General features: G+C 47.1%; 1 protein-coding gene across 1 annotated transcript; it reads left to right on the top strand.

Moving 5' to 3' along the window:
• Window positions 1–1837: 1837 nt before the first annotated feature.
• Window positions 1838–13011, top strand: hid1b (HID1 domain containing b). The gene is made up of 19 exons (XM_019268962.2): window positions 1838–2026; window positions 2806–2955; window positions 3491–3661; window positions 7014–7136; window positions 8656–8762; window positions 9604–9720; window positions 9935–10166; window positions 10255–10311; window positions 10390–10530; window positions 10637–10727; window positions 10835–10986; window positions 11071–11149; window positions 11234–11398; window positions 11476–11697; window positions 11778–11911; window positions 11996–12079; window positions 12173–12264; window positions 12508–12666; window positions 12762–13011. The coding sequence occupies exons 1-19, from the start codon at window positions 1880–1882 to the stop codon at window positions 12823–12825; spliced, it is 2487 nt and encodes an 828-aa protein (XP_019124507.1). The 5' UTR covers window positions 1838–1879; the 3' UTR covers window positions 12826–13011.
• Window positions 13012–13093: the final 82 nt, after the last annotated feature.

Below are 13093 nucleotides of genomic sequence, written 5' to 3'. Positions count from 1 at the left end.
AAACTCTGTAAATCACAGAGAGCTGAGACATCAGAGGGAAAACCAGAAAACATTTAATACAAAAGATGAATTTCTAAATGGACCTGCACAGAGATTGTTGATGTTAATCAGTTAAAATCTCTAAATTATTATATTATCATAATTGTAAAAGCTCCTTTAAAGGTCGTGGTGCAGACAGAAGCTGCTCTGAGGGTGGAGGACAGCGCCACCCAGTGACGACATGCAGGACTCATCCACCTGAGAGTATTTTGTTTCCTGTCAGAGAAACTCAGAGATGGACAAGTCAATAAATATTAATGTTTGTAATGTTCGTCCTCTCACAGCTGCTTCATCTGTCTACCTGTCTGTACCTTCACCTGTACCTTTTACCTGTCTGTAACTCCACCTGTCTGTACCTTCACCTGTCTACCTTTTACCTGTCTGTACCTCCACCTGTCTGTACCTTCACCTGTCTACCTTTACCTGTCTGTACCTTCACCTGTCTACCTTTTACCTGTCTGTACCTTTACCTGTCTGTACCTTTACCTGTCTGTACCTTCACCTGTCTGTACCTTCAGCTGTCTACCTTTACCTGTCTGTACCTTCACCTGTCCGTACCTTCACCTGTCTACCATCACCTGTCTGTACTGTCACCTGTCTGCCTTCACCTGTCTACCTTCACCTGTCTGTACATCCACCTGTCTGTACTTTCACCTGTCTACCATCACCTTCATCTGTCTACCTCCACCTGTCTGTACCTCCACCTGTCTGTACCTTCACCTGTCTGCTTACTCCTTCACCTGTTCTGGCTTCATCAGTGTCTGGTGACGAGGTAAACAAACCAACCTATCACTGACTGCATATAATGATGACGATGATGTCATATGACGATGATGATGACGTGTTTTCTTCATCCTCCGAGTGATATGCAAATGAAGGTGGTTTCAGCCAATCAGGAGCCTGGATGAAGGTAAATATGTACACTGGGATCCCGGAAGTCGACTCATTTGGATCCTGCTTGGCTTGTGTTGCCTTCACGTACCGTGGGAATTATGAAAACTCTTCAGCAGACACAGAAAAACAACAAAGATTTTGTTTAACACAAATATATCACGTGACATTATCACAGGTCATGTTTACAGAAGCAGAAACATAATTTAAAACATCATTTTATTAGCTTAATGTTAGCCCTAACAAGTAAATGTAGTTTTATTATTGTTATCATTAAATAATGTAATGTGTTTTTGTTTAGTTTGTTCGTTGTGTGTATGATGTGAGTCGATATATATTAAAATTAAATCATACAAACATATAATTATATTTATATGGGGTGCCGAATTTCTGAGAGTCACTTTTTTGCACATTTACAACAATATTTGTCAACTTAGAGATATTTCAAATATTTAAATCCAAATTTTAAATGTTACACCTAAATGTTCAATCTAAAGATTTAGATTTAACATTTAGATTTAGATTTAATGTTTAGATTTAGATTTAACATTTAGATTTAGATTTAAATTTAACATTTAGAATTAAATTTAACATTTAGATCTAAATTTAACATTTAGATTTAGATTTAAATTTAACATTTAGAATTAAATTTAACATTTAGATCTAACATTTAGATTTAACATTTGGATTTAAATATTTAAAATATCTCTAAGTTGACAAATATTCTCTCAAAAATTCACACCAGTTTTTTAAACATTGTTTGAAGCTAAATGTGACAAAATGTTGCTGTTATTTTCAGCGTGAGCCGCTTTACAAACGGCTCCCCATATATTTACACATATATAAATGACACATTGTTTATTTTATGTATCTAGACATACGCTCCCTCGTTGAAGCTGTGTTTTCCGAGCCGCCCCTGAAGGCCTCGCAGCGAGCGGCTGTCAGGCTGATGCAGATTATCCTTCAGACTGTTAAACAGACTCACCGTTCAAGTCGGTCTGGACGGGCAGCAGGCGGCTCAGACATTAAAATGGGAAACGCAGACACCAAACTGCACTTCAGGAAGGCTGTGATCCAGCTCACCACCAAGACCCAGGTCAGTGCGTCACATTTAAAGGTGATTAAAGCAGAAAGAGACGCGGTTTGTGGTTAGAATCAGCCTGTGGAGATAAAGTTGGTGCCAGATGGCAGCCTGCAGACACACTGAGGAAACACTGCAGGCAGGTTACACATGACTCAAGGATGAAAAAAAAATCATTGTTTAATTCTTATTTGTGCTGGAAAGTTTCATCAGGTGTCTTCTTTCTGTTCTGTGTTTACTCTTACACAACTTCAACAAGTCAGTTAATATTCAGAGATATTAAATTTAATGAGTTAGTCCCTCTGTCAGGTGTATTTAAGGTGGACTAACGAGATAAAGGCAGCTCTGTGAGAGTTAAAGCTGCAATGATCAGAGTAAAAACTGGACTGCAGGAAGTTTGAAAACTGTCAGACTGGTTGATGATTAAAAATATCAGCAGCTGTTGCTCTAATGTGAGTTTTTATCGTCTTACTCTTCATGTTTGAGTCAGAAACATTTGAATATCTGTCTGATTCTGAGTATTTAGAGTATTTAGGTTGATTCAGGATCAGAACCAGAAACATGCAACAGACCAGGAAAGAGTCTCAAAACAAACATGAAGTCAAATAATATTTTTTTTAAAATCAAGAACTAGAACATCTAAACATGGCAATGTGTGGTGTGCAGGTCTGGGATGGATGCTGACAGTCAGTGTCAGTGTCTGTGCTCAGTGATGAGGCTGCTCTGGTGTGTGTCACGTTAAAAACACACACATATATGATGTGATGCGTTGGTGTGTGTGTCCCTTCCTGCAGCCCGTAGAAGCCAGCGACGACGCCTTCTGGGATCAGTTCTGGGCCGACTCGTCCACCACCGTCCAGGACGTCTTCGCTCTGGTGCCGGCCGCAGAGATCCGAGCTGTCAGAGAGGAGTCTCCGTCAAACCTGGCAACCCTCTGCTACAAGGTAAGCAGCCACGACTCCACCGGCTCTCCATCAGCAATCTATAATGATATATCAATATTTATTAGTTTAATCATCTGAGTCTGTAAAGTAACTGAAGCTGGCAAGTAACTTAAAATGACTCTGATCCATCCTGGATACAGTGTGAGTCAAAGGAATGCTGCTGTTTGTTGTTCCCACACTTTAAAACACACACACACACACACACACACACACACACACACACACACACACACACACACACATTTGTAGAGGTCAAAGGTTATTCAAGTAAAGTCTTTGACATTTGTAACTTTTTCTTTCATCAGTTCCTGATTTAAAGTTCAAGTTTTTACACTTTTTATGTTCAAGAAAGTTTAGGAAAGATTCAATATTTCGGAACTTTGACTTCTTTTATTGAATAAAAAATAAAGTAAAAAAAGATCAATAAAAGTCAAGAATCATATTAGTGTTGGCTTTGAACAAAGTTAAACAAAGAAATTAAAGAATGAAGATACGATACATTTTCATTTGTATTCATGTGCTTCCTCCTCGCCAGGCGGTGGAGAGGTTGGTTCAGGCTGCAGAGTCCGGCTGCCCCTCTGAGAAAGAGCGCCAGATCGTCCTGAACTGCACCCGCCTGCTCACCCGGATCCTGCCCTACATCTTCGAGGACGCCGACTGGAGAGGCTTCTTCTGGTCCACCGTGCCCGGAGCCGGCAGAGCAGGGGTACGACAGCTGACTGTTACAGGGAGTGTTACAGGCAGTGTTACAGGGAGTGTTACAGGGTGTTACAGGCAGTGTTCAGGCAGTGTTACAGGGAGTGTTACAGGGAGTGTTACAGGGAGTGTTACAGGGAGTGTTACAGGGAGTGTTACAGAGTGTTACAGGGAGTGTTACAGGGCGTTACAGGCAGTGTTACAGGGAGTGTTACAGGGTGTTACAGGGAGTGTCACAGGGTGTTACAGGGAGTGTTCAGGCAGTGTTACAGGGAGTGCTACAGGGAGTGTTACAGGGAGTGTCACAGGGTGTTACAGGGAGTGTTACAGGGAGTGTTACAGGGAGTGTTACAGGGAGTGTCACAGGGTGTTACAGGGAGTGTTACAGGGAGTGTTACAAGCAGTGTTACAGGGTGCTACAGGGTGTTACAGGCAGTGTTACAGGGAGTGTCACAGGGTGTTACAGGGAGTGTTACAGGGAGTGTTACAGGGAGTGTTACAGGGAGTGTCACAGGGTGTTACAGGGAGTGTTCAGGCAGTGTTACAGGGAGTGTTACAGTTTAAGTTTAAGTTTAAGTTTATTATTTGTCACATGCCTAACAGTACAGGTACAGAGGCAGTGAAATGAAAGAAACAAAGGAAAGAAGAAAAAAAGGGATACAACATGGGGAGAGGGGAGGAGAAAAAAGAACAACCCACAGACTGTGCTCCTGTAAGGAGTACACTCTGGGAGCAGGACAAAAACACCTCAGCAGTTAGCACATATACAGTACACTCTACAAGATGAGACACATCACTAGCAACCAGGGGACAGGGGCTGGGGGGTTTGAGTAATCCCAGCACAGACACGCAGCCATCCGGTCCTGCAGCCAGAGGGCGCTGGTCACAGACCCGCCTTGTCAGGCTGGGGGGGAACAAGCGGTGAAGGCGGGGGGATGGGGGTAGGGCAGTGAAAGCATATCTGTAAGTCTGTGCATGTGTGCGTAAGCCTGGAGACGTGCCCCGCCCTGTCCGTAATCGTGGAGTCTCAGTCCGCAGATGTTATGGCGATGGCATGGCAGTTGCTATGGAGACAGCCTTGATCAGGCCATGGCAGAACAGTCAACAAGTGTCAGTGGGAGATAGGGGAGTAGGGGAGTAGGGCAAAGAGCGTCTCGCTGTAGTGATCTTCCGGGGGAGTTGTTATTCCAGCAGAAGCCTTGGCCAAGGCTCTGCAGGTGTGGGTAGGTCAAGATAAGATTGGAATTTGTTTGGTCTTGGGGCCCCGTAGCTGCGTTATCCGCTACAGGCTCTCTCAGCCAGCTTGGTCTCCAAAACGATCCATTTGCCTTTGCAAAACTGTCAGCTTCTCCATGATGTAACCCATATCCTGGTTGTTCTTGATGTTTTCCATCGATCCCGTAATGGGTGCTACAGGCAGTATTACAGGGAGTGTTACAGGGTGCTACAGGGAGTGTTACAGGGTGCTACAGGGAGTGTTACAGGGAGTGTCACAGGGTGTTACAGGGAGTGTTACAGGGAGTGTTACAGGGTGCTATAGGCAGTGTTACAAGGGAGTGTCACAGGGTGTTACAGGGAGTGTTACAGGGAGTGTTACAGGGTGCTATAGGCAGTGTTACAAGGGAGTGTCACAGGGTGTTACAGGGAGTGTTACAGGGAGTGTTACAGGGTGCTATAGGCAGTGTTACAAGGGAGTGTCACAGGGTGTTACAGGGAGTATTACAGGGGAGTGTTACAGGGTGCTACAGGGAGTGTTACCAGGAAGTGTCACAGGGTGTTACAGGGAGTGCTACAGGGAGTGTTACAGGCAGTGTCACAGGGTGTTACAGGCAGTGTTACAGGCAGTGTCACAGGGTGTTACAGGGAGTGTTACAGGGAGTGTTCTGGTCTGCCTCCATGATTTCTCTGCTCGACGCCGTGCAGAGAGGAATGAGGAAGCAGTGATCTTAAAATACAAACCAGCCTCTGTTTGTGTGCACTGATGTAACATTAGACTTCTTTCTTGAGTATGTGGAAGTGCCACAAACTGCAGTTCCTCTAACGTCCACCTGAGGCTGGCTCCAGAAGTGAGTCAGTCTCCATAAGTCCCCATGTCCAAATGTCCAACTTCACAGCAGAAATAAACATGTTTACAGCCTGGTACAAAAAACAGTTTTGGTCTCTGTAGCTAATTTCCCCGTTCATGACAACTGTACTGAGGGTGAATTTATATACAACTCACCTGTTCACATTATATTAAGGCTTAAAGTTATGCAGGGTTAAGAGCGGGGACGCTTTGATTGACAGGTAGGTGCTGTCACAGATGGCTTGTTTGAGCAACTAGCTTCATTCAGCCTGCAGATTCATCCTCTGGAGACCATGATTGTCTGTACAAAAGTCCTGAGTGCTGAGATACTTGAGTAAAGTAATCAGTAAAGATCAAATCTTTTCCTCTCTGAGGTGACTAAAAGCTCTGCAGTCTGGACCTGCAGTACCAGGCGGAGGAACCCGATCCGCCCGTGGACAGTTTGTGGAGTTGAATCTGTCAGCAGCCGTTCAGCTCTCCACACATCAGAGGACTCGAGGCCCTTTGAGAGTTTAAATAATCTGCAGTTAGATGTGACGGTGCTCTCTGATTCAGGACCTGCTCTGTAAGATGAGACTGCTGCTGCTGATGCTCGTCGAGGTCACTGTCCAAAACCAACCCCTACCTCCTCCTCCTCCTCCTCCACCCTCCTCCACCTCCGGACGGCAGCTGGTTCTCTGGTTACCTGGTCGGCAGGGGACCCAAAGTCCAAACACTGCCCATATTGTATGCCCCCTCCTCCTCCTGCAGGCCAGTGGTTGAATTAAGGAGGGATTGAATGTCTCTTAATTAAAGTGTGGGACTGAGCTAAAGAGCAGAGCTGCATCTGACGGCTTGTTTGTGCACAGACATACTGATATTGACATTTTAACTTAAAAAGTAAAAGTGTGAACTGACTCTTTATGAGCATCTTTAACGTAAACGTCTGTAATATCCAATGAAGTGACGTGTTTATGTCTGAGGCTGTTTCATGAAACTGTGTTTGAAGAAACAGTTCAACATCTTTGACACACACTTCTTCTTGCCGAGAGTTTCAACGAGAAGATCGATGCCACTCTCACGACTGTAGCTGAAACCAGCAGCCCAGCAGCCGTTAACAGAATCCACCTGCAGCACCTCAAAGCTCAAAAATCAACCCGTTAAAACTCGTTTGTTTCACACGTACACGAACAGTGTACAAACAACCAGTCGTAGTTTTACGGGGGAGTTTGTGAGGGTCTATTTCTTGGCCGTGTGCAGTGACTTCCTTGCATTGTTGCCTGGCAACTTCTAACTCGTCTCTTTTTTTACGATGCAGCGTCTGGACGAAGACGACGATGAGGACGACGCCCGGCCGCTGGCTGAGTCTCTGCTGCTGGCCGTCGCCGACCTGCTCTTCTGTCCAGATTTCACGGCTCAGAGCCACAAGAAGAACGGCCAGGTGAGTCCGAGCACGAGTTCGGTATCCCACAGTGCACCTGCACTCAGACACCTGCCAGCACTCAGTGTTTCATTAAGGAGGCATCAGGCCTCAGAATGACATTTGCTGTCGATTAAAGGAATAAGTTTTGGGATACATGCTCAGAGTTACCACAACCTCCATCTCTGGACTAGACACAGACGTGTGAAACATCTTCAACAAAGTGCAGAACTCCTTTAAGAGTCTTTCCACGAGAGGAAAAACAGACTTTACTTCTCTGTGTTTGCTTTGTTTTTGCCCTGAAGCTACAACAGCGCCAGCACAGTATGAGTAAGCACTGTTATCTCCTTCACACAATCTTCCCAGGCGGTAGCTGCAGTTAATGAGTTACTCCACAGGAGACGCAGAGAGAGAGAGGGAGGAGTGGCTGTGTTTGTCAACTGGGCTGAGGAGAACTGGGTTGGACGCTGAGCAAACGTTTGGTCCTGCAGAGCATGGGAGGCCCTGCAGGTCCTAAAACCATCCAACCGTCCATCCACGGTCAGATCACAGCGAGGAGACGTTAAAGTCAGTCGAGCGAGTGTGAACGTGGTCGACAGAAGGTGGAAAGAGGCCAGCGGCTGTCGTTTGACCTGTGAAGCATGAAACACGTCAGGTCAGGAGGTGTTGAAGGGTTAAAAACACACGATCATTGCATCACGGAACGATTTCCTGATGGACAGTGAAGTAAACTGCTGACAGCTGTAGCTGCTGTTAGCTCAGTTCGTCGCTCTGAGCTCACCGCCAAGCTGACGAACTGGGTGTTTGTACCAACAGGCGTTATGGACGACCAGGAAGAAGAAGAGGAGGTAACCAGGCTCAGCAGCTTCTACGGACATGATGGCAGAGGAGCAGAGAGTGAAGAGGACGCTGACGGAGGAAGCTAAGAAGAGAAAAGGAGAGAGTGAGCGAGCAAGAAGCCGCCGGACAAGAGTAAATGTGGGACTGACTTTTAGTCGTCCCAGTCATAATTCACCCAGTCGTTGCAGTGAACAGTGTGGCATGGCATGGTACGGCGTGGAATGGCATGGAATGGCGTGGCGTGGCACGGTGCCCTTTGCTGTCAGTTCCCTCATGAAGAACAGCGGCGGCACCTTGTCAGGTCTATTCATGAAGCTGTAGTTATCTGTGCCGAGGTGTCACACACACATATTGTCAGCGGAGTCCACTTGTTGAACCACATGATCGAAGTAGGTGTGAACACACACACACACACACACACTCTCACTGCTGTGTTCAACCGTGTGTGTGTTCACTGTTTAAGTATCAAACATCACTCAGTAAGTGATGATCCCAGAATAATAAGCCGTCTGTCAGGACTCGTCATACTTTTCTTTGTTCAGTCAGATTTCAGCTGGAAACATTTCGTCTGTGTGTAATTTTCCTTCATCAGCTGCTTTTCATTCAGTTTCTTCAATATTTGAACGACTAACAGACGACAGACAAACCGACGCCCGTCTGTCGTCTACACAATGTCAGAAACGTTCTCGTCTTCCTGCAGGACGCCCCTGAGGACATTCGATCCATAGACAGCTGTGAGTACATCTGGGAGGCCGGAGTCGGCTTCGCTCAGTCACCTCCTCTGAACTACGTCCATGACATGAACAGGTGAGACATGAACAGGTGAGACATGAACAGGTGAGACATGAATTAAATGGAATGATGCAGGTTAGACAGCAGGCAGAGCTAATATTGCTGAACCTGCCTGGAAAATGACGACTCGTTAACCACGAGCCTGCAGCTAATCATGCCACGTTCATGCCAAGCCTGCATGTTCTCAGTGTAACACTTCATTCCACAGTGTTGATATAGTCATAGTAGTATTATTACCTTCATCTGTCCTTGAAAGGTCCTTGATTTATGTTTAAGATGGTGTGGGAAACCTGCTAAACCTAATTTCATGCCTGATAACATAAAGATGTAGCCACAGTCCAGTCAGGAAGTCCATGCTGACCTGACCTCTGCTGAAAGCATCAGAACTGGACCACAGAGCGATGGAAGAAGGTGGTCCGGTCTGATGAGTCACGGCCAGCAGAGGCTTTGTGTGTGATGCTTTGGTTGATGTTCTGCTGGGAAACCTCGGGTCCTGCCGTTCATGTGGCACCTCCTACCAATGCATTGTCACAGAACACAACAACCAGTTCAAGGTGTTGGCTCTGCAGATCCTAATCCAACCGATCCTCTGTTGGATGTGCTGTACAAACAAGTCCGATCCATGGAGGTCCACCTCCAAGTTTCCAGGATCTGCTGCTAACGTCTTGGTACCAGAGACCACAGCACACCTTCAGAGGTCTGAGGAGGCCTTGACGGGTCAGGGCCGTTTAGGCAGGCGGTCATAATGTATTGGCAGTAATCAGTGTGTGTTTGTCCACCAGGGGGCGCTGACGAGTTGTTCCATCCTCCATCCAGGCTGTAGTTTAAACTCATCATGTCGATGTTGTTTGTTCAGGACGGAGCTGCTGAAGTTGCTCCTCACCTGTTTCTCTGAAGCCATGTACCTGCCTCCATCCTCTGAGAGGAAGAACCTCAATCCCTGGGTCTCCTTCTTCTGCTCCACAGAAAACAGGTAACACACACACACACACACACACACACACACACACACACACATGCTTGTACATGAAGTGATTGGTCTGTGTCTGTGGACTCCTTACATTGAGATAAGGCTCATGCTGTCTGCTGTGCATTAACCTACACTGTGCTCTGAAGAGCCCCTCAGTGGAAACTCTGATAGCGTCCATGCTGACTGACCTCCACCCGTCTTTCACTGCTTCACCCAGACATGCCCTCCCTCTGTTCACCTCCCTGCTCAACGTGGTGTGCGCCTACGACCCCGTCGGGTACGGCATCCCGTACAACCACCTGCTGTTCTCCGACCACCGGGAGCAGCTGGTGGAGCAGGCGGTCCAGATCCTCATCGTCACGCTGGAGCACGACGCCGGATCGGCCGCCGGCGCCGCCCTCCAGGCCCTCGAGCGCTCCACGTCACCCTCAGCTCTGGAGGAGCACGAGGTGAGAGGAAGATGAACGAATCACTGATTTTATTTTGATTCTGATTATTCTGAATTTCAAATCACCTCTGGTCTTTTTTCTTTTTCAGGCTGCTGGACCCGACAACCTGTTTGTGAATTATCTGTCCAGGATCCACAGAGAAGAGGTACTGTCGACAGATCCCCTTCAGCACTGAACAGGATGATGCTGCAGGACGTTAACGTGGATTCTCTCTGTTTGTCAGGACTTGGGCTTCATCCTGAAAGGTCTGGCGCGGCTGCTCAACAATCCTCTGGTCCAGACTTACCTGCCTCGCTCCACCAAGAAGATCCAGTTCCACCAGGAGCTGCTCATCCTCTTCTGGAAATTCTGTGACTTCAACAAGGTGCGGAGCTCGAGCTGTGGACGGTCCTGAAGACGGAGGAACGTTGGAACAGTCGATGTGTAGTTTTATTGTCATGCGATGTTGTGTATTGGTTTGTGTGTTTCAGAAATTCCTCTTCTTCGTGCTGAAGAGCAGCGACGTGTTGGACATGCTGGTTCCCATCCTCTTCTACCTGAACGATGCCAGAGCAGATCAGTGTGAGTCACACACTCTGTGTGTGTGTGTGTGTGTGTGCATATTCAGATGAGTGTTAACCTGCATTATTAAAAAGCTCATGCGTCTCTTTGTGTGCGTGGCTCTGCAGCCCGTGTCGGCCTCATGCACATCGCCGTGTTCATCCTGCTGCTGCTGAGTGGAGAGAGAAACTTTGGCGTCCGTCTCAACAAGCCGTACACGCTGCGCGTCCCGATGGACGTTCCTGTTTTCACGGGAACTCACGCTGACCTGCTCATCGTGGTGAGCGGCTGGATGATTTCTGTGAATGGATAGAAACCAGCAGAGTCCTCAAACTTAACATCTCGTTTCCTTCTCCACGTGTAGATCTTCCACAAAGTCATCACCAGTGGACACCAGCGGCTCCAGCCTCTGTTTGACTGCCTGCTCACAATCATAGTGAACAGTGAGTGTGACACGTGAAACAGCGCCTCCTGGTGGATACACAGGAGCACTGCAGTGTTTTAAAGCCTCTCTTAACCCTCCACAGTTTCACCGTATCTGAAGAGCCTGTCCATGGTGTCGGCCAACAAGCTGCTCCACCTCCTGGAGGCTTTCTCCACACCCTGGTTCCTCTTCTCCTACGCTCAGAACCACCACCTAGTCTTCTTCCTACTGGAGGCCTTCAACAACATCATCCAGTATCAGTTTGATGGTGAGAACAAAGATGTGAACTCCCAGAGTAGGACAGCGTTATGGACACCTCTACCAACTTCTAAATCTCGCTCACAGGTAACTCCAACCTCGTGTACGCCATCATCCGAAAGCGGAGCATTTTCCACCAGTTGGCCAACCTGGCGTCCGACACGGCATCTATTCAGAAAGCTCTGCAGAAGAAGAAGAAGTCCGGGATATCCAGGACCAACTCTATAGAGATGGAGTCCATGGAGGGCTCCAGACCTGCTGTACCTGCTGAGCCTGGCACGCTCAAAGCCAGTTTAGAGGCCACGCCAGGTACGAAGTTAGACCACTGAAGGTTCCATGTCAAAGATCTCGTAAGGTCATTTTAAAATGCATTCTCTCGCATCCTTTAGGCATCGATAAGATAACGGAGAAGGCCCAGGTGGGCGAGGATGGTACCATGATTGTTCTGCCACATTCAGACTCTCCAAAGATGACGGCTGTAGCCCGAGCCAGCGACGCAGAGTCTTCAGAGCGAGACCACGAGGTACACGAAGGCTTCACATCCGTGATCCTCTCACTCTGTTTTGTTTCTTCTTCCTGCACTTAAAGTGATTTGCTCCGTCATCAGGTCTACCACGCAGAGTCCGAATCAGTGAGGAGTCGGCTGTCGAGTGTGTCATCGTCGGCAGCATGGAGCGCTAATCCAGACTGGGTCAGTGGATGTGTTTCCTGCTGCCTAACGATGAATATTCTGCTCTGCCTGGTGGTTTCTGTAGCTCATGTGTCCTCTGCTGTGTGTTCTCAGGTGCTGACATGGAAAGCGAAGCTTCCTCTGCAGACCATCATGCGGCTGTTACAAGTACTGGTCCCTCAGGTGGAGAAGATTTGCATCGACAAGTAAGAAATTATTTAACCTTTAAACACAGAAGCAAACTGATCATATGACGATGGATTTTATAAGATGGATCTTTGGTGTTTATAACCCGGGCTGCAACAAACTATTTCATTAAAGCATGACTGTGATCACAGCGTGCTGACATTCAGAACAGCAGCACGACATGGAGGTTTTATTGGAGCTTGTTCCCTGAAAACAACAAAACAAGACCTGAAAGATGCTAAAATGCTTGTTGTCGTCCTCAGGGGTTTGACAGACGAGTCAGAAATCCTCAAGTTCCTTCAGCACGGCACGCTCGTCGGCCTCCTGCCCGTCCCTCATCCCATCCTCATCAGGAAGTACCAAGCGAACGCCGGCACCGCCATGTGGTTCCGCACCTACATGTGGGGCATCATCTACTTACGGTAAACGAACCGAGCCCGTTCGTTCGTTCGATTGTTTTGGTTTATTTCAAAAGTGTTGAGTAAGAATTTTTGTTTGTTTTGTTTTGTCGCCGTAGCAACGTGGATCCTCCAATCTGGTACGACACGGACATCAGGCTGTTTGAGATCCAGAGGATTTAGAGCAGCTGTCACTCGCCAAACAAAACCAAACCAGATCTGCCGGTCCACCTTCTGTCCTCACACCTGAACTGTGAACGTTGACGATCGCTGACGGTCAAACTTTAATGTTACTGTGTATCACATGACCTGTATTCTGAGTGAATGCAGTAGAAGTTCTGCCAAATGCTCATTAAATCTGACAATAGATGTGACATTTATTGAATATTAGTTTATTCACTTTGCCAAACGTAAAATCAGCAGGTTTAGGGACAAAGGGAAGTTTCTGCAC

Source organism: Larimichthys crocea, unplaced genomic scaffold (genome assembly GCF_000972845.2).
Source record: "Larimichthys crocea isolate SSNF unplaced genomic scaffold, L_crocea_2.0 scaffold83, whole genome shotgun sequence".
NCBI classification, from domain to species: domain Eukaryota; kingdom Metazoa; phylum Chordata; class Actinopteri; family Sciaenidae; genus Larimichthys; species Larimichthys crocea.
This window is presented reverse-complemented; position numbering and strand designations above follow the sequence as displayed.